At 42.0% G+C, this 22,367-nt stretch overlaps 1 protein-coding gene across 16 annotated transcripts in view; it reads left to right on the forward strand.

Moving 5' to 3' along the window:
* Positions 1-22,367, forward strand: part of SVIL (supervillin) — a 151,961-nt gene that overhangs the window by 41,152 nt on the left and 88,442 nt on the right. For 10 of the 16 annotated variants that reach the window (XM_081164069.1, XM_081164078.1, XM_081164082.1 and 7 more), the window contains exon 1: positions 17,011-17,203. The exons of 2 other annotated variants lie outside the window; for them this stretch is intronic. In XM_081164069.1, coding sequence (XP_081020195.1) covers positions 17,026-17,203 — 178 coding nt within the window. In that variant the 5' untranslated portion in view covers positions 17,011-17,025. Of the gene's footprint in view, positions 1-3,998; positions 4,092-9,090; positions 9,135-12,183; positions 12,312-13,133; positions 13,201-17,010; positions 17,204-22,367 lie in introns of those variants that run through there. 4 more of the 16 variants (XM_081164071.1, XM_081164083.1, XM_081164073.1 and 1 more) reach the window with 4 other exon arrangements.

The following is a 22,367-nucleotide window of genomic DNA, read 5'->3' on the forward strand; positions in this document are numbered from 1 at the left end:
CACAAAAGAGCCAGTCACTTCTGTGCAGCAGCAAAAAGAAAGCAATGGTTTCCCATTCATCCACTGTTGGGACAGGGGTGGGTGGAAAGGAAACCCATTGCCATTTTTAACACAGATTGTTTCCCTCTGATATTTTTACCTGGGGTTTCATGCTCTCTGAAGCATTATAAATTCTTGTTCAGAGTAATGCTGAACAGGATTCCAGAATGCTTCAGAGAGCCCGAGGAATTATTATTGCTGTTTGGCTTAAGAGCAGCTCATAGAAGCAACAGAAAGGAGCCAACTCCCATAATTTCATACCAATTGTAGGCATCCTTTGTTATAAGCAAGGCAAAAAGTGGTTGGAGTCTTTGCCTTGATGGGACCGATGTTTGTATTCCCAAGTATGGAGGGAAAGGCCAGCTGGAGAACAGGATTTCCTCAACAGGCAGAGTGGCTGGCAAGAAGACCCCAAGCTGAGCAGCCACTGAGCTATATCACTGTGCCAATTTTACTGATCCCCAGAATATATGGCTGGTGGGTTGCATTCAGCTTCACGGGTCACAAGTTCTAGAGTCCTGTTTTACGGCAACTCTTAGGAAAGTTTGCCCCCCCCCCCTTTGTGCAACCAAGGATCTAACACAGAAGCAGCTAGGTATTGCACATTGTGGTAAAAAGTGAAAGAGGGGTTCTGCTATTCTCTCCCACCCCGCACAGAATCCATGTTCGTTCAGCATTTGCTGGCCTAAGCACCCGGCCACAAAAGCTTAAAGCAATATGTTGCATCTTTTATTTATTGACATATTTATAGCCCACGTTTTCGTAAAAAAATACAACAAAGCAGTATACAGCACCTGAAATTACAAAATTATAGTTTTGTAAACTAGGGTGCCAGAATTGGACAACCTTCAGTTTGATAGCTCAGTTGGTAGAGCATGAGACACTTAATCTTAGGGTCGTGGGTTCAAGCCCTACGTGGGGAAAAGATTCCTGCATTGCTGGGTTGGACTAGATGACCCTCATAGTCCCTTCCGACTTCACAGTTCTATGAATTTATAGTGTATATACTTTGTTCAAGGACAAAGCAAATCAGAGACCTTGTCAGGACTTGGGAACTGTGCTGTTTCATCTTTTAAACTAGAGCACAACTGAATAAATCCACGACAAATGTATTGTAATTTAGTAATGCTACTTAACTTTCTGGCTTCCAGTAGTCTTGGACAGCCTTCTATAAATTCATCTCTTGATAGCTTGGCTCTTATCTTTACTTCCCTCATGTTGTCTCCTGTATCACTGAATTCTAAATGGTTATCACTGTGTGGTAGGGATCTGTTTTGAGGGGTTTGTTTTGGTTATGATGTTGCTCAGTGAAGCTCCACTTGCATGCATAGATACATACATAGATGCATACATAATTATTTTATTTAGAAAAGACCATCAGCTTATGCAGGAGAGCTGGTGAGAAGGACATCCTACTCACTATGACAGATGGAACTAATACTCTTCTGCCTTCCATTTGTGACTTCTGGCAAAGAAGGACTTGGCTCCCTGTGCAAGTAATCATAGCAAATGTGTTGAGCAGTAGCTCTCCCTCTTCCACTCTATTTAGAATGATGTGCAGTTGGTCTTGTCACCAGGACAGATAAAGGCAGTGTTTTGTTCCCCCCTCTACAGAACTTCCAAAAATAGGCATGAACTGCTAACTATTTGAGCTAATAAGACACTCTACTTTGAATTAGAAATCTGAGTTGCATGTGAGCTGTTGCAAACCATCTCACCCCTTTTCACTTATTATGAATGGAGAATCTTAGCATATTATAAGTAGTTTTCTTTTCCTACCTTCATTATCCAGTAGAAATGCTAGTGTTGAGATTCAAGAGTTTCCCATACAAAAGCTTCCTAATGAAGAGGCTGTGGGGTGCTTCCTAATCATTTGATATCACGTGAGGGAGAATTGACTGGAGCTTTTAAAAATACTTTTCTTCCCTCCATAGAAATAGCCTCAGGTGTGGCCATAAGTACAGTTACTGGGCCATCTCTGCTGGAGATCTGGTACAGTGTAGTGGTCAAGAGACTGAGCTATGATTCAGGAAGACCACACTTCATATCTCATCTCCCATAAACTTTGGCAAGCCACAGTGTCTCAGCCTCAAAACCTATCCACAATGTGAGTCTAATAATACTGAATACAATGCCTTACGACAAAACTTTCCAAACTCTGTGTCGTGATACATCAGTGTGCCATGCGAACACTCCCTGTCCTCCTCCCAGGGTTGAAAATGGGTTAGTTTAACCTCCAGTTTGCTGGTAAAACTGAATTACTGTGTTGCGAAATGATGCATGTCTAAAAAGTGTGTCACCAACATGAAAAGTTTGGAAAGCTCTACCTTACAGAGTGGTTGGTAAGAAATACATGAATAATATATGTATAGCATCTTTTAGTTACCTTGCTTGTTTCACTCCCCAGTGGGTGGGTCATTCCTCTTTGTGAATGAGGATCAGAATGCTTTAAAAGCACAGGTAATATTCAGATCTCAGTGGCACAGGAAAAGAGGTAATGTGAAACAGTCTTGCCCAGGAATAGGAAACCTGCAAATTCTCCGGACATTGCAGGACTCCTGTTTTAATCATTACTAACCATTAGCTATGTTGTGTGTGGTTCATGGAAGTTGGAATTCAGTAACATCTGGAGGGCCACAGGTCCCTCTCCGTCCCCTGCTCACACCTACAAATTCTTCTTCTGGGACCTTGTGTATAGACCCCGTCTGCCTGCACAGTTCCCTTTTATTTTTTTCTTACTCATATGTTTATCCCACCCATCCTAAAAGGAACTCAAGCCAATGGACATGGGTATGGTTGTTAAGCAGAAAGCTTCCCTAGTTTTCTCTGCTTAACAACCACATCAAGTATGTTAGGCTGAGAGGGAGAGTGGCTGGACCAAGTTCATTCACACACTTCATAGATGAGCAGGAATTTTAAGCTGGGTCTTCCTGGCTGTAGCCTGGCACCATGCATGCTATTTATATCAGTAGCCTCAAGTAGTAAGCCTCTTGGCAGTGTGTAACATTAGTATTAATATTAATAAGAGAGAGAGAGAGAGAGAGAGAGCGGGGGGCGTCAGCCTGCTGAATGTCACCACCCCCTCAGGGATGATACCCGGGGCAGTCCGCCCCCACCATGCACCCCTTCCTCCGCCACTGCAGGGGTGGAAGCACCAGAGTGGTTTATTGGTTAGAGTACTGGATTTGGATCTGGGAGACCAGGGTTCAGATCTCCACTCAGCCATGAAGCCTACTGGGTGACCTGGGACCACTAATTATCTCTCAGCCTAACCTGCCTCACAAGGTTATTGTGAGCATAAAATAGAGAGAAGTATTTACAGAGAAAAAGGTGATATATATAAATGTAATTAATAATACAAATATTAAGCAAGAAACAAACAAATGCAAACGATTTGTAATGGTCAGTAAACCACACAACTTCATGTGTTCCAAGGCTGAGTTCTAGCATTGAAAACTGATCTGGATCTGAGCCCAAACTCAAAAGTAGATCTTGTGAGTGCCCTTAGGTGCCATTTTAAAGCCCTTCCTGTGTGCCGGTCCTAATATTAAACCACGGGTTGTATAAACAGACAGCGGCAGTCCTCTGTGCGTACTAAGGAGTATCTACATGAATTTTATTTCCTCTTTGTAGTGAGGAGGAGCTCGATTTCTCAAGCACTTTGTGTTAAGGAAAGGATTTGGCCCACTGGGAAGAAACAGGCTTTAAAGATAGCCTAGCTGCCAGCAATGAAAGCTTGAACTTTAACTTCTACTGGAGCAGAGTCACAAACTAGGGAAGCCAAAAATGTCCCTCTGGGTCATTTCAAGCTCTCAGGGAAACTTGAATATGCTAAGTAGAATTGTTTGTGAATGAGCCAATAGAGATGGTTAGGCAGGCAGGGTACAGGCAATGTCTTTTTCCCACAAGTGGGAGGAGGGGTGGGTGAGCCCAGAAGATATAAGCTCAAAACAAAGCCAGGCTGTGTCCCTGAATTGTTCACATCCACTGGATAAGTGAGGCTTGGTCCAGAGAAAGAGAAGTTGGAGCCATGATTCTAACAATGGAACCTGGTAAGTGTTTTTTATTTCCTGGAGGGGAAAGAATAAAATGTTAGGTGCCTGTTTTAAATTATTCTATTGTTTAAAGGAGTATAGTCCCTTCCTTGTTTTTGAGTTCTTATTTGATGTGTGCCTTGTGCCGTGTGAACTTTTCAATGGGCTCTAATTCCCTCTGGATCAGAGAGCACACTATGGGCAAAATAAGTTATTTTATACGAGCTCCTTGAATGGGTTCAGGGACTCTTGCGATACATTTGTTATGATGGTGCCAGAAGCTGGAGGCGTGATAAACACCGGAGTTGTTAGGGAATGGGAAGGGGGCAGTCTTTCATTTAATGGCAAGCCATTACACGGAGAGCTGTGTGCCCTTAGTATTGAGAAGTATCAAGTATTAAGGGAGGAGCCCTGTGCCAGTGAGCAAAGCTTCAGTATGTAAAGTGCAGCCTTCTGGGCTTTTGTTTTGTTTTACAGTGTCGTTTGCTGTCTACTTTTACCATAAGGGGAAAGAAACAAAATCTCTTTTGTGCTTTGTAAATTTCTCACTTTCAGGAGCAAGAGAAAAGGAGGCAATTTATACGCTGGAATTGGGTTGGCTGAAACATTGCAGATAGGTTGCAGAACGTTAGTAATACAATCTGTGCATAAGTCCATGTGCGGTGCTGGTACAGGCTGTTTCGTTAAAATGGATATGTTGCATTCATCTAACAAGTGACGCCTGCACTTTGCCTCTGGACAAATGGATTTTGTTGTGTGTGCGATTGTATCAGTAGTGACTTTTTTTTTTTAACGTGGTGCTTTCAGCCTAAGCACACTGCTCAGTTCTAATGTGCATATTCATTATTCTTTTTATTATCAAATTTTTTTATACCGCCCTTCATCTGAGCACTGCAGAGCAGTTAACAATATATTTTGTTTTCCGTGCTTATTTCATACTTGTAGCACAAATCTATGCATTTCTACTCAGAAGTAATTTGCACTATGTTCAATGGACGTCGCTCCCAGGTAAATGGGCATAGAATTGCAACCTGAGCCTGTAATCCCAAGTAGGCTAACCAGGAAGTAAGACCCATTCAGCTCCAAGAGACTTGCTTTTGAGTAGACATGCTTACCGTATTTTTTGCTCTATAAGACTCACTTTTCCCCCTCCTAAGAAGTAAGGGGAAATGTGTGTGCGTCTTATGGAGCGAATGCAGGCTGCGCAGCTATTACAGAAACCAGAGCAGCAAGAGGGATTGCTGCTTTCACTGCGCAGCGATCCCTCTTGCTATTCTGGCTTCTGAGATTCAGATTTTTTTTTTCTTGTTTTCCTGCTCCAAAAACTAGGTGCGTCTTGTGGTCTGGTGTGTCTTATGGAGCGAAAAATACGGTATTTTATTCCCTGCCCACAAGGATCCCTGGGAACTATAGCTTTTTGGGGGGGAGGGGCAGTGTTCTTTGGCAAAATTCTATGGCATAAAATGTTTATTTTGTATGTTTGTACCGTACCTTTCCTCCTAAGGAGCTCAAGGTGTGGTGTACATAGTTCTCCCCCTTCCCATTTTATCCTCACAGCAACCCTGTGGGGCAGGTATTTGCACTTAGTGGAGATATGTCTTACATCAGCAGTGGTGAACCTCTGGCCCAGGGGCTTAATTGGGCCTGCCAGTGCTCCCCATTTGACTCACAAGGCCAGTTAGACAAGAGGACATAGGTTGGCTGTCAGCTTTACGTTGTGTGATGTCAGGTGCAGGACATGAACTTGGTAAAACATCAAGTTCCAAAGGAATGAACTGAACTGAGAGTGCTCTTAGAGTACACCTCTGGTTCTCCCTTTGTAGCCACAAGTAGAACTGGACAGTTTGGTGCCTTTTTCTATTGCCCACAAAGGGTTGGCCAGCCCACCCACCCCTTTCAATACTGGTCCTAACAACAATGCAGTTATAAGGGCATCCCACCATCCTAAGCATATGTACCAAACGCAAGAGGGAAGCTCTAGCATTTGTATAATCTCTTACTCGCCCCTACCATTTAGGCAGAATTTGAAGGTGCCCATTGGCTGTAAATAAGTCCCCTGTCCTGTGAAAACACAGGCTTAATTAAAGTGGAACCTCATTACCCAAAGCTCTTCTCTGCTTTTTCTAAGCAATATTTTAGAAACAAGATTTTCATCCATTCCTAGCATGTAGTATTCAATGTATACAGATAACAGATGATGGATGCCTTAGAAAAAACAACCACACACATGTGAATTGTTGCTACTGCTCTCCTGCCGTTCATTCATTGGTTTCAGTCCAAGAGAATGCTCGTTGCTGCTTAGTTTGTAGAGTTCATATGACCTCCTACCCAAAGGGATCATTGCATTTGGCCCATGTCATTAAAGCTGTTAAGTCAGATGGAGGAAGCACAAACCAGATGGTGGTGGGGGTGCTGTGTCAGAAAATGCATACTTAGATATTGCTCTCTGTGGCCTTCTGTTGTAGAAAGAGAACAGAGATGAAGCCTCTTGATAACATTGCCAGATGATGTATCTGGACCATACAAGAATTCACTCTATTGTCATTTGATGTCTGTGATGAAGACATTCACTGTAACTGTTTAATATCATAAGATTGGAAGGGGATACAATCTTGAAGCTTCGAAGAGCTCCAGGCTTCCCTGCCCCGTTATATTCCCCTTTGAAAGTAATACGGAACTTCACTCTTCTAATTGCCAGCCCAAAAATCAGTGGGCAAATGCCCCTGTGCCTGTTGATCTTTCCCTAGACACATAGCATCCCTAGACTTGGCTGTTCCTAAGCTGCTTTAAAACAGGGATGGGCAACCTGTGGCTCTGTACATCTTGCTGGGACTTCAACTCCTGCCATCTGGATGCTGTTGGGATCCAACTCTCATCAGCTGTAGTCAACAGATCCAGTGGTGAGGATTCTGGGAATTGTAGTCTAACAACTTCTGAAAGGCCCCAAATTTTCCTGGATTTAGAATTGTAATTGGCTTTATAGATATGTATTGGTAGGCTAAAAAATATTTTAAATAAATAAATTTGCTGTATACCACCCTATGACTCTGTGGTGTGAAAGGTGGTTTAGAAGTATCTAACCTGGAAGATAACCTTTGCTGACTGGCATCCACCAGCCCAGGATCTTTTATCTCAATAGACTCTTGCATGCAGGAACTGATCTTTATCTCTCTGGGAGTCCTAAACAAGGACTGTACAGTGAATCCCAGTTCCATGGATGTCAGGAAACTGACATCAGAGCAACAGGAGAAGGAGAGGCTCTCCGATTCTGCAGGGGAAGGTACCAGCAACAGGGGGAGACGCAGCTTGATAGAGGGGGAAGGAAATCAGCGTAACACCAAGGATCCAGGAGAGCAAATGGGGGAAGAGGGGGAAGGGCTCCGAGATTCTTCCTTGGAAGTCAGTGAGGAGAGCACTGGTACTCCACTACCCACGCCCTCCCTGCGCAGAAGACTCCCGCGCAATGAGAGGCGGAGACGATTGGGTGTCAAACAGCTTTTATGCTGGAAAAGGTTTAAGAAACGCCCACAGACAGATTCTGCTAGCGACTGAGGCAGCCACGCTGAGATGGGCTGTGCAGTCAAGACGGTTTAACCCAGGCAGTTAAGCTCCCAAACGGGGACAGTTTACGCACGAGTAACTCCAAACCACTACAATACATAATGCACTTTTCCTTCCTAGGTTGACTAAAGATACCAGACCTTTATTTTTCCAAGGGTGTATGTGAAAGAACTTAGAAACTTGAAAAACATCCTGTGTGGTTCTAATACACTTATGAAGAGTTACCCAACACTGAAGGAAGTAAGAACTTCCTGCCCAGAGAGCTTTATGTGTGATAAAATCCCTTGGAGTTTTGGGTTCCGCGGAGCACATGAAAAGCTTTAATGCTAGTACCTTCCTTATTTTTGTATAGTTTGCTATATTCTTTGCAGCACAGGATCATGTTTAGACTGTTTCCCCCCATAAAAATCCAAGTTGTTGTTTATTGTTCTGTTTCTCACCTTCCAATAACATCCACTTAGTAATTAAGAAAGCCTAGTGACTTTTTTAAAATAAAAAAACCCTATCTGTACCTTTTAGAAGAGATCTCTTAATTTTTAAAGTGTGGCAAGTACAGCCTGTATTGTGACTCAGGCAACGGTACTGGACAATTTACTTGGTAAAACAATGCATACAGTACATCTTTTTTCTTTGCTTGGAAGTATCTTCTTTCCTTTCATCCCATCCTTCCCAGGCTTTTCTTTTCTGAATGACTTGATTTCTTCCTTTTTTTCTCCTTTTGCATATTTTTTTTGGAGGGTTTTTTTTTGGGGGGGGGGAGGTGCTGAAAACTGGAAATGAAAGCTAGGACTGAAACTTTCTGACAGTGGGGAAGGACTTGGAAGTAGCTGCAGGCCAGGCCTGTTGTAACAGCTGATATGATCCTTCTGCATTTCAAGAGCTATTTATGGTCGATTAGCTGGTATCAAAGCTCCACTGTTCAGCCCATAAAAGGTTGGTCCTGTGTGAAGTTACCACACTGCATTTGGCTTAGTCCTCTTAAGTTTGAGAGCCTGTAGTTGTCTGTGTAAGAATCCCAATGATGGATGGAAATGCTGAACTGTGGGATTGCTCTGTTGAGGATTTCAGGTGTCTGAGGACATTTAAAGAGAGGTTTTTGCCAATAACATTTTCGTCCAGCCTTTCATTCCTTGGAATATAGCTTTTGCACATGTTCTCTGCTTGGTGCACATACGCCACTGGAAAGCCCTGTTCTAAATTCATCTGGGTCTGAATCATCTTGGCCACAGTTGCGCCTGTGAAGCCTGCATGCTACTGACTTGTGTGATGTGTCACTCTGTTTTCTTAGTACCTTGAATGTATGTTTCGGAGAGAAATTGTAGCTCAGCCGAGGAGCCACTTCTGAAATGAAGCCTAGTTTTTACTGTTGGATAAAAAGACGTTTTACTAGGGCATATATTTTTCTTTTGTGAATTTTCTTTCTGCAAGGGTTTTTGTTTTGTTTTTTAATACCCAGGCTAGGATTTAAAATATACAAACCCAAACGCACAGGATTTTGAAGTAAGTAACTTCTCTCTTCCTTCAATGCTTGACGCCAGAAGTTTTCGAAGCCAGTTGCTTGCAAATGTTTGACTGCTTTGTCAGGTTGAATTGTGACTGAGGATTTCTGTCCCCCGGAGCCTGTGCATGTCAGTCATTCGAGGCATTTTGCATCTCTCTTCTTTTGCCTATGGGGTGATTTAATTCTCACAATGGATGGAAAGTTTGACACTTAATGCCTTCATTGCGTGAAGTGTGTGACAATTAAAAAGAATGTGTTGACCTTTAATATCTCTGTGTTACAGCAGATTGCAAAACACCATAGATAACACAGTCTGAACAATGGAAATTTTATATGCTCTTTATTGAAAAGTATGAAATACTTTGTTAAAACTGAAATATGTTCCTCGCTAACCCACTGCCAGCTAGTTTAATGCTAGGCCACGTCTCAGGCTCTGACTGTGCTGAACTCTCTCTCTCTCTCTCTCTCTCTCTCTCTCTCTCTGTGTGTGTGTGTGTGTGTGTGTGTTGTTCTTGAATTGACAACTGGGTTGCACTGGCTCTAGTTTTCACAAAACCAGTAATCATCTTTTGGGAAAGAGGAGGAGGTGGGGAAGATGAGTAATAACTTTGGACAGCAAGTCCTATTAATTTTTCTATGGAATAATATCCCAAATATAATGTAGCTTGCTAGCCAAATACAAATATTTTGAGAGGGTTGGGCTAGATGATTTTATGGTTTCCTAACCATTAACCTAAAAAGCTAGCATAAGTGCCCCCTTTTGGCTGGGGTGTGTGTGTGTGTGTGTATTCACTTCTCAGGAGTGGACAGCCTTTGGCCCTCCAAATGTTGCTGGAGCTGATAAGGGTTGAGAGTCCTGGCCATTGACCAGTCTTACTGGGCCTGATGGGAGCTGCGGTCCCAACAACTTCTGGAGGGCCATATCTAACCCACCCTTGACTTAAATGCTGTATTTCTTGGGATATGCTAAGAACAAACTGTGACCCAGGAAGTCCTCAGTTCAAATGTTACTTCAGCCGCAAGGTCACCAGATTGCCTTAGGCAACCATCTCCTCTTCAGTGGGGCTCTTGCCACCTTGCCCACCTTTTGTTGTATCCGAAAACACTTTAAACTGTGATATACTAATGCTAAGTATTATTCAATGTATGCAAATTGCCCATACAGCTTCTTCTCCTTTTTTAATTGAAAAGCCTGTCTTGTAAGCCTTGTAAGTTAGAAAAGAGCATTCTTGAACAGAAACAATATTGAAAAGGTGGGGAAACTGAAGAAGAGATGACAAAGGATCCTGGTTGGTTTATTGTAGAGATCCTGTGTTCCAGTCCCATACTTAATTTGCAAGAGGAGAAACTTCACAAAAATCCAGACACCTTTGAGAACACCTGTGCCCTCTTCTTTAGCCCCATGGTTCTCAAGTTGACCAGTGCCAGGCAAGCATAGCCAACTGAGTGTCCTCCCAGGTGTTGTTGGGCTTCACCTCCTATCAACCCCGGCCAGCATGGCCAGTGATCAGGGATGATGGGAGATGCAGCGTAATTGCACTTGGAAGGCATCAAGTTGCCTATCCCTGATTTAATCTCCTACTGTTTAAACATGTGCCCTCATTTTGTCTTGGTCTTAAAGCTAAAGTGCTGCTGCTTAGCTGATTTATTTTTTACTTAACTGAAACATTTATATCCTTGCTCAACCACCCACCCCAACAAAGGCTCGGTAAAATGGCTAAAAGTCAAAACGCAAATGCACATGCAATCACTATAAAAGAAATAACACAATCCATAAACTAACCACTTATAAAAAAAACCAACAGTGAGCAAAATGCTGGCAGAGAAGGGACAGCACAAACATTTCTCTGAGAGTGGAGTTCAGCGTCTTGGTTCCATTGTTGAAAGGACCCCTGTCCTGGGTAACTTCGCCATTAGATTTCAACTGGTGAAAAGCCCCAGATAAGAGCCCAAAGACCCTTAATGCAGCAATGGGGAGCCTGTGGCCTTCCAGATGATACTGGACTCTCTTTAGCCCCCACCAGCATGGCCTAAAGGTCAAGGGTGATGGGAATTGTAGGCCAACAACAGAGCTGGGAGGCACCATTTGGCTGCACGTGATTTAAACCCCTTTATCTGTGCATCACTGCCTTCCTGGGTTTCCCAAAACACAACCCAGCACTCTTATTCAAGATATAGGTGCCGATAGGCCAAATGCTTTAAGTTAGTGTTGTGCTCCCAGGACTTAAAGGTGTGGGTGGCCCAATTTAGGTAGTGGAGAGCAGTTATGAAATCTTTCCTCCTGCGAAAGAGTTCTCCTAAGAGAAGTAGGAAATGGCAGTTATTTAATCTGCCTTCATAAAACATGGAAAAATAAAAGCAATTTGTCAAGCATGAGCCCCCCCCCCCCCAATAAACCACCCCAGCACTGCCTTGTGTTCATGTGCATCAGAGTAATACCAGAAGGGACTCTACTGTGAGGAATGACTACATAGAGAATAGGTGTTAGAGAATGTGTTCTGTAAATTGTATCCTAAACTGGGATGGGTGGGAGTGGAGGGCTACCCATGTAGAGCCTTCTCAATGTTACTGGAGTCCAACTCCCATCAGATCCGGCCAGCTTCCGGAGGGCATTTCATTGGCTCCCCCCCCTTAAACAGGATGCATAGCCATTAAAGCACAACAAAATTCATTTTACTGTTGAAACAGCTTGATTGTGAAGAACTTAGGACTGCAAACGCGGGAAACTCATGTGTGTAGCAGTTATTCCCATAGCCATAAGGAGGACCAAAGCTTTAAAAGAAGTCAACACATTTAAGACCCTGCATAGCGTGATCTTTCTAATCTACCGGTTTTACTATTTGCTATCCCGTTTTGCTGATTAAATTTGCCATCCAAGTAAATGGGAAGAATTAAGGAATGTGAGCATTTCTTCCAATCGATTTCCATTGTTGTTTGCCTCATTTGCCAACTTTATATGTACAAACTGCTAATAGTTGATGTTAATTATAATTATTGATGAGATGCAGCTTTGGGAGTGTACCAGTGTAGTAGGATCTCTCTGACTGCTCATCTTCCAGAAGCATTGCTGGTGATGAAGAAACCTTTCTTTAAGCTTCTACATTTCCTTCCTGAGAAAGATTCCACCCTCTTGTCAGACCGAAAGGCATAATTTCTTCTTCTAACAGAAGTAGTAGGTAAGCGCTTTCTTAAAAACACTGTTTCAAGAAATAAAACAATTGCATGGCTGTGCTTGAAAACTGTTAGATGGAGATTTTGTTTTCATTCATAACTTCAGTGAGGAGAATGTATTCCAGCTGAAATTTGCTGTGAGCAAATAAGAATGCAACTCAGCTTTGTATTAGAAAAAATTAAAATAGAACACGGAGAATTATCAATCTTAAATCTTTACTGAAATAAAAGTTTGCAGGGCTCACTTCCCTACTTGAATGTTGTATTTACTCTGTTAAATAGTTATGCACCTTGAGACTAAAATGAAGAGGATAGAATCTTGGTGCAAATATTCTTTATTTACAAGATTTCTTACACATCCTTTACCATAAGGTCCCAGGGAGGATTAAAACATACAAATGTGATATAATATACAATGCAACACAGTATAAAATTATAAAAGCAATTAATTATCACAACAGTGAAATAAAACCATTCCAAATAGAACGGTATGCATTCAACAAAAGATAAGGGCCCCACAAAATGAAAAACCGTTACCTGTTCATGGCCAGGATGCAAAGATGTTGATACAAACCTTGGCTATGAATCAGCTGCTCTGGGTGCCACTAATCACAATTCCTACCAAAGATTTGGAGACTGCTCATTCGAAGCTGTGCCATAACCAAGAGTGATTCAGGCAGCAAGCCTGAAGATTTTTTATTTTATTTTGCTGTAAACATTTTGTGCCCCACCAGCTACAAATGAGAGCTGGTGGTTTCACAACCTGTAAGGCCAAGGGGTGTGGAACCTGTGACCCTCCAGCTGTTGTTGCATTTCTACTCTGGCCTTAACCCGCATGGCTGATGGCCAGGGATGATGAGGGTTGGAGTACATCAACATTTGGGACTCAGCTAGGTGGGTAAAGAAAAAGCATTTTATATGTGTTGTATATTCATTATAGAGAAGTTTGGTGGAAGATACAGCAAATGCTACGCTGTATTTGTGGATCATACTATAGCTTCAAACAGTCTGCTTTCTTAAAAGTGTGGGTCTTAAGTGTTTCCAGGTCTGTACAATAATGTTTGCTATGTTGGGGAGATCTCCTATGATGTCCTCCACGATGGAGCATAAAATAGCACAATGCAGATTATGCTATACTGTTTGGTGTTTGAGAAAGTAGAGCAGTCAGTGGATTAATGCTGTTTTCTGGAAATATAAATGATTTCGCTGCCGCATGAATTATTCAGTTTGTACCTTTTGATTCCAGATGGAAACGTAAAACTTATTCACGGTGTTACTAAAATGGCTTGTGATATTGAACTTCACAGAATAACGTGTCACAGACTTTATATAGACACTGCAGTTGTGCTGGCTTCTGTCTTTTGAGTATGTGGAGCAGCAGCCTGGATATGTCAAAACAATTGATAGAGAGAAGCTTAAGACTGCAAAGTATTGAAAAAAAGGCCAAGGCTTCCAAGGACTAGTCTTGAGAATGCTGCTGTTGATTTAACCCAGAAAACGTGGAAGAGGGTGAAACAGGAGTAGATAAGCAAAGTGCTTGGAGGAGGGGGTTACACTAGTCCTATTAGCATGCTAAGTATCCTGACTTCCAGCAGGGGGATTAAGAGGCACATTATATAGAGCTCTTATTTCAGCTGCTGATGTTAAATTTGTGCAAGTGACCCAGATGGAAAGATCAGGTGCAGAGTAGTGAAAGATTGATAATGTTAGATTAAATCTGCATTGTACATCTATCGGAGGATCTGCCCATATCAATGAGAAGGGAAAAATGTGTTTGCCATTTAACAGGTTCTAGAATTGTTATAGTACCAGCAGACTGTTACCAGATACTTATAGAACATTTTAAATGCTGAGGGACTAGAGAAGTAATGAGAAGTTGTGAACAAGAAAAAGCATTACACAGTCAAACATGATTATTGCTGTATCTTAATGTTGCTGGGAAGCTCAAGGTTGGGTTAGATGTTTGTCCAGAGAGTGACAGCCTACATGGAGCGCAGCAACCAATCTCAGGAACAAATGTGCCTGATAACTGCACAAAGAAAAATGGGCACTAGACTTTTACATGTATAAATATGCATGTGACCACTGTGTTTCTCATTTTTCTTGATTCCTTTTGGAAGTGGGGAGATAGAAATTGGGTGACAAGTACAAATGGCTAAGATCAAACATCTGGGTCTCACATAACTTGTGTACAGTGGTAGTAAGTGCATGAAATCCAATGATCCATCTCTACCCATCTAGGCTGTCAGTGCTTCAAATAATAAGGCATTTAACTGACTATTATTATTATTATTATTATTATTATTATTATTATTATTAATTTATTTATTTATTTATTTATACCCCGCCCATCTGGCTGGGTTTCCCCAGCCACTCTGGGCGGCTTCCAAAAGAATATTAAAATACTATGATACATCAAACATTAAAAGCTTCCCTAAACAGGGCTGCCTTCAGATGTCTTCTAAAAGTCTATCCTTCCAGTTCACTCACGAAGTCAATTAAGAGTGTATTTGGGTCCAGTGGCAGCTAGTTGCAGTAGCTGGCAGGTTGTGGGCTGGTTTGTAGCATCTGCAGCATCTGTTTCATGAGAATTTGCACAGTTGAGTATTACAGCAGAAGTGGGCAGGAAGCAACGCAATTTGCCCTGTTTGCATCATTATGTAATTAATGAACCATCTCGCAGTGTAGGAGGATGTAGTGCTGTATTGTCAGGCAGACAAACAAAATAGTATAATGGTGTTATCAACAGGGAAAGAAAACTTCCTATATTTCGATCTTCAACCCAACCAAGATGGGAAGATCACCAGTTTATAAATCTTGAGAATTTTGCAGTGTTTTATTACCATTAGCAAAAGTGTATCTGATTTATCTCCCTGCTAGCTCAGCTTGTGTGCAGCCTTTTGGGGGAGCAGGATTTATACGGGGAGTAAAAAGCTGATCTGTTAAGGAACATTTCATTTTCTTCGTATAATATTGATAGGCGTGTTCATGAGAAGCTTTCCTTTTATAAATGCTGGAGCAGGGCTGCTCTGCTTGTCACCAGCCCAGTTGATCTCTGTCCTCCAGCCATGTAAAGCAGGCTATTGTACTAGGGTCTCAGTAAACATCCTGGGTTTTGCCACCTGCCTGGAATGCTAAAAAAGAGAGAATTGCCACACACATCTCATGGCTGGTGGATCTGTGTCTGGCAAGTCACATTTTGCACTGTGATTGATCATTTGCACTACCAACTCTTGGCAGTATGAAATGTTGTTGTGATTGTCTCTCATTTGAGAAGAAACTCAAGCTTGAATTTTATAATAATAATAATAATAATTAATAATAATTTATTTATTTACTTATACCCCGCCCATCTGGCTGGGCTTCCCCAGCCACTCTGGGCAGCTTCCAACAGAATATTAAAATGCAATAGTCTATTAAACATTAAAAACTTCCCCAAACAGGGCTGCCTTCAGATGTCTTCTAAAAGTCTGGTAGTCGTTTTTCTCTTTGAAAAACAAAGTTTGATAGAAGTTTGTTGCATCTCCCAGTTTAAGCAGTGAATTAAAACAGTTAGTGGGAAAGGAAAGGTTGGCTTCTGTTCGAGATTCAAAAGAGAACAAAACTGAATGCTGCCTGATACTCAGAAAGCTTATTTTACATGTGGCGTAAATTACTTTTTGAAGCAAACTGAAGCAGTCATTGGCTCTGAGATTGGAAGGAATCTGAGCAACTGACTGTCCCATTTTCTTCTTCAGAGTGAGTAATTTAAGACACATTATAAACACAGATTAAGTTGCTTCAGTAGTCTCTGCAGTTAAACGAGAGAGTAGGAAAAAAGTGACATTGTGGTTTGGAGAGGTAAGCCCTACAAAATTTTAAAGCAATCCAAAATGTTTCTTTAGACTTGAAATCCAAAGGTTGTGTTTAGATTTAACATTCCAAGTAGCTAAAGTTTTAGCTGCTGTGTGTAGAGGGCACTGAGACATGGACACAAAAATTCAAATTTCCCTCTGATTAATTAAGCAAATACAGCATTTGTCACGCTTACAAAATAATGGTTTCTGCTATTGTTATCCATTTAAAATCTAGCTGGGAGCAGCTGATCAGTGTCTCTGCATGACTAGGACACATAGCAGATGTTAGATCGTCTGTCAGAGAAGAGGCAAGGCCTGAGTCCCAAGCCAAACATGATTCACTGCTTATTTTACACTCTCTTACCCTCCAACATGTTGAGTCCCAAAACTAGGTTCTGTGTCTTCCCAGCTGTGCTTTCACGGAAGTCGTGTGACTCATGCAAAATCATGGAGCCCCAAAGATGTGTTTTCTCCAGGGTGAGGTCTTGGCGCAAAATCATGCAAGATCACAGTGCCCAAAATGACCACCTTGCTCTGGTGGGAAAAAAGGCTTGTCCTGTTTTTTTCTGGGACACTTGTGGGGTATGTACTGTACTCTAACTTGCCCAGAGAACCTCTCACAAAGAAAACCATCCCAGAAGTAAAGTTGGCCAGAATGGCATTTGGTTGAACAAAACATCTGTGCAGACATCTGCATTTGCTGTTATAAAGAACAGTCTTGAAACATCCATTGTTGAGACAAATTTTGTTTTGATTGGCCTTCATCAAATGTTAGCTTGTAAGAGGACCACCAAGGCATAAAGCATGAAATGCCATTTAAAAATTGGTGCTTTTAATAGTGCATTTATTTATTTTTGTACACAGCATTCAAGAGTCTAAAAGCATGCTAGTCAATATCCACATTAAGTCTGCAATAGGTTTGCCTTCTTTGCTCTGTTTGTTTGTAAAATGGTGCAGATCAGTGGGGAGATGGAAGAGACACCATCATGAAAGTGCTTGCTGGGGGGCAAATTGCAACCCACTGCTAAAGACCTTCCTTCTTGCCCCCAAGGTTTTCAGTGGTGAGTTGCTTTGTGTTCCTGGCTAAACCTCTTTGGACTATAGCCTTTTTCTAACTTCCTCTTCACATCAAGGGAGACATCAAAATTGTGTGTGGGGATCACAAATTTTTATGTTTTTTAAGGAAATTGTTTATGCGCAGAACCCGATCACCTAAATTCTACAATTTAGATTTCCATCTGGAATTTAAAAAGGCATGGGTCAGATTTGCAAAACAATTGCAGAAAGGAACTGTTTTATTCCTTGCCTCCCTTCTCATGAGTTCCATTCCTTGCTTTGCTGCCTCTGCCTATTCCCATTTTCTTTCTTATCTTTGCAAGCCTTTTCTGATTTGCCCACCACACCAATCTTACTACCTGTTCCCTTTCCTGGACTGCATCTCTGACAAATTGTTCCACATTGTCTTTCATTTGGGTAGCTTAGCCTGACTTTGCAAAGAGATTGTAGAAATATCCCCAGCGTCAGGCATAGACATGTAGAGGAAGTACCATAGCTCAGTGATGGAGCTGCTGCTTTGCGTGCTGAAGGTTCAATCCCTGGGATCTCCAGGAAGGGCTAGGAGAGGCCTGGGAGAGCTGCAGCCAGTCAGTGTTGAGAGTAAGCCAGCTTCCTATTTTCCAAAGAATAAAAAGTATTTATGAAGAAATGAGTTCCCTAAGGCTTAAGGCTGATTTTCTGTTGCTTTCACATTGTTTTAAAACATATTGTATTTCTGTTATTTTTGTCTTTAAATCTATCTGAATTGTGCAAAGCACTTTGGTCCCATGCTAGCATGAGGAGGCGAGACATGAACATCCCACACAACAACAAAGTAACTGCCACATAAATGGGGGTAGGGGTGGTCTGGAAAGGTCCCTAGGGGTGCTCCCCAAAAGCCTTGGTGGAAAAAAGAATTCCTTGATTGAGAGGGATTTCAGAGGGTAAGCAAGGGCAGCCAGCTGAATAACCGTATCTTAATTAAACTCTTAATTCAGCCTGACCACTGGATGATTATTTTTCTTCTTCTTGGCCGCTTGGAACATTGCAATGGGCAAGCCGCCATATTTCCCAGATCAAGCTGTTTTTATGATAAGTGCAGAGACTTGTTTTTCTCTGCTCTTTTCTACAACCTTGGAGGATAATGAGCTTATATTTAAAGCAAAACATGTCCGTTTTGTGTATTATGGGAAGCAGAAGCACATGGCTGTGCTCTTGGCGCCAACTGAAGATTTCATTCATTTTGCCAAGCCATTGCCCGCTTGCATGTGGCCAGTACTCATTTATGAAAACAGCTAGGCACACAGATGGCTCTTACTTGTTTCCAAATAAAGGCACAGCTAAAAAGAGTTCCGTTAACCGTCTGGAATGTAAGGAGTTGCACAGGGAAAGGACCTCAATTTGTGGGATGAATGGAGATGATTTTCCGGTTGCAAGCTCGGTGGTGGTTGTTATGTAAATTACAAAACCAAGAAATTTTGAAGGTTTCAAAAGGTAGTCTTCTATATATAGTTGCAGAGCTCATTTTTGTAGTCCTTGAGGTGGCCTTGCTGCAACACTGAAATTGCTTTCTTTGAAATGGCATTTTAAGTGCTGAATGTTGAAGAGAACGTTCACATTCTAGAGCTTCTCTAGTGATAAGAAAGGCTTGGCTCCTAAGCAAGAAAGCTGACATGCATTGTGCCTTTTGTATCTTTGACTGAAATTAGCAGAGTGCATTCGTTTTAAGAAATGAATGAAAAAGCTATGTGTAGGCCCATTTTCATTTTTCATCTTGGATTTGTCCAAGCTGCCTAAATTTGGTACAGATTATACTGAGGACTGAGCAATGTGCTAGATTTGCATGTGCAGGGAAATTTTAATGTTGGGGTTTATTCAAATACATGATACCCCATGAGCATGGTATATTGCTACTTTTCACAAACTTTTCCTTGACGGGCTAGTTTTCTAAGTGCCTCTTTCCCATGTTAGCTTTCTATGTGCAGGGTGTGTGTGTGTGTGTGTGTGTGTGTGTGTATGTAGCCAGGCTAGCGTTATGTAATGGAGATATCTCTCATGAAGCTCCTAAATGCAAAGATAAAACAGCCTGTTGCTGTTGTTTAGTCGTTTAGCCTGAGAAACCTCAAAAGACTGAAACAGACAGACAAAACAAAAACTTTGCTGCTGAAACCACAAAGAACTATAGCTTCGTTCTCACACATTCAAGAGATAATGACGTAAATCTAAGTTGAACCTCTTTGGGTTGCAGATGCAAGCTCATATGACACTTGTGTTTTGTGGTGTGTGTGTGTACGTGCAGTGTGTACACACACAGTGTGTTATATGAGTTTACATCTGCAGCCTAAAGTGGTACAAGTGAGATTTACGTCATCTGTTGCATGTGTGAGAGAGAAGCCATAGTTCCTCATGATTCGAGTAACCAAGTTTTTGTTTTGTTTGTTTCAGTCTTTTCAGGTTTTTTCAGGCTGTTTTGTTTTTTGCACTTAGAAGCTTCCTGGGCATAACTGTCAACTTACAGATTTGAAAATAAGGGACCAGCAGCCTTGAAAATAAGGGACCAGCAGCCAAAATAAGGGACCTGCAGCCTCACCTGTTCCAGGCACTCCAGTCTTCCTGTCCTCCTGCAGTCTGGTCAAACTTATGCTGCTAGCTTCGAGAACACTATCCAATCAACTTTGTAACCAGAGGTTCAACTGAATAGAATCTGAATCACATGCACCACAAGGCCTATGCAGCCTCAACTTAAGATGGCAGCCCGGCCTGGCTTTGCACTGCAAAGTTTGCAGCAGCACGTGCAACAAAATGGCGTCCAGCATTCAAAACCCCCCTCAGCTTGCATTAACTAGCCACACACAAGGCATGCAAGCTCCACCCCCCAGTCATTCTTAGACTTCTTATTGGGTGAGCAACACAGCCAAGCAACACAGTTGGAGCTTCCCTCCTCCCTGGCCCAGGGAGGGAAGGAGAGGAGCTGCTCCCTTTGAAATTTAAGGGACATTTAAGGGACATCATCAATAAGGGACAGCAGCGGGACATGGCGCTGGAATAAGGGACTGTCCCTTCAAATAAGGGACACTTGACAGCTATGTTCCTGGGAGAGATTCAACCTCCTTTATATTAAGCTACCTGTATGCCCACTGCCTGCATGCCTAGTCCCACAAGGGTATCTACCAAGATAAACCATGCTTCCTGAAAAGATTTTTAACCCCCCACCCTCAACTCCAGGGCTGCTCCAAGATTTTTTTTGGGGTGGGGGGGTGGGGAGTGTGTCCTCTGATAGATCGCTTCAGCTGCGAATGGGCTCTGGAGAAGTGACCTGGTAGCTGAATGTAGCCACCTTTTCTGTTTCCCAGAATGTGACAGTGATTCCACTTCAGAGACCTAGAATTGTGAGAAATTGAAAAGTGTGGCTAGTTCCAGCTGCCTGGTGCTGGCCAGAGTACTGGGGCAGAACATTTATTTGAAGGGGACCCAGTGCAGCCATCAGCAGGCAGGCAGGCCCTGCTAGAATATCTGCGCTCTAGAGCTGATACCAGCCTTGTTTGTTTTTTGGACAAACCTGGACTTGTGTGAAAACAACTGTGAAGGCCACAGTGTCAGTTACACTAGTACAGATGGCTATAATAAGATATCTTAAGATATTTCTGCACCTACTCTTCAAAAATTGTGTAGCAATTATCCTGAGACTTTGGAGAACTTCTGCTGGTTGGTGTTGTAGATCGTAGCTGGCTAGGTAGATCAAGGAGATGACTTAGCATAATTCAGATTCATGTATTCAACTGTGGTGGGGGGTTTAAATGACTGTGATGCAACACCGTCACTCATTTCTTTAATGGGTTTTGAAGTGGGTAAAATGCTGCCTCCTGTTTATAACAGAAGTTGTGCAAAAGCACGCTTTGCTGTTGACATTTTCTGATATGTAAACAAGTACAGCCTCTCTCTCTCTCAAAAGTTTACAAGCATAACTAATTGTATTGAACATTAAGAGAGCTCAGAAAGCAAGGGATTTAAAACTATAAACTTCTGATTAACATTCAGATGAGTAAATATACACTTTCTAGAGTTTAAAAAGCGGCATAGGGATTTTGGCAAAGATTTTGGTGAAAATAGCTCTGTTTTCCCACCCTCAATTACCCTATTTAAAAAGACTTGTGTCAGATCTCCAAACTTCTATTTGAACACAGGGGAGTTTGGGGTCGGGGGAATTTGGAGGCCTTCCAAGAAGGAAAGTTTGAGAGGGAAGAAGCAAGATGCTGGTGTGCAGAAGCATCTGCCCCCTTGAATTTTGGCTTACAAATCAGGTCATACTACACTTTAAGTACGTGCATGTATCATGGGGTAATTTGGTAAATATCTTGCTTAAATGAGCAACTTGCTGAATAAGAAGCTTCTGCAATATTGGAGCTTTGGAAGCAAAAATATTTGAGACCCTTAAATTTGACTGCTGTGTTTCTTTTTGAATAATTGTCTGGAGCAAAAGAAATACATAAATGGGCTGTGAATACGTTTACCGCCCCCTCTCCTGTTTTGCAGTGAAGTTAGAGCATGTGAACTTCGGGATCTTAGGGACTCAGTCAGTGCTCCATTTCTGACCCTGGAAGGATGAGGATTTTAGGCTGTTGGGGCAGCCATATGCTACATGAAAGTCTTGGCATGTCACCTACTCAAAGAGTCCCATGGAGTTTATTATTGCATTCCTCTTGATAAGTTACAACTAATTGAAATAGGCCTTGGCAGAAAAGCCAAATCCAAAAGGGATTATTTGCACACATGGTAAATCACTTAAATATGGCTTTATTGTCCAAAGATGAGAATGAAATGGAAGCATCTGTCCAATAAAATTATTTGAGTGAGATCATTCCTCTTCAATCATCCACCTCAGTTTTTCTGGATCTAATTATATATATAAAAAACGCAGAAGCTCCCTTTCCACAGAAATTCTTTGGGTTCTTTGGAGCACAGTCCTAATTGTAATGGACCGTTGACTTTTCAGAATATGATCTAGGGATTAATGAGTGCAGTATCCCAGGACAGGAGCTTAGCTGCAATGAAGAAATGCCCCAAGGGGGTGTCATTAGTTTCATTTCCACCCTCTCCTTCTTCCATGGTACTCAAGGCTATGTAACTGGAGTTCCCAGGCATTCTCCAATCCACACAGAGACCATACTTCATACTTCAAGGTTGCTGCAT

This window comes from Podarcis bocagei, assembly GCF_964188305.1.
Source record: "Podarcis bocagei genome assembly, chromosome: 12".
Lineage (NCBI taxonomy): Eukaryota > Metazoa > Chordata > Lepidosauria > Squamata > Lacertidae > Podarcis > Podarcis bocagei.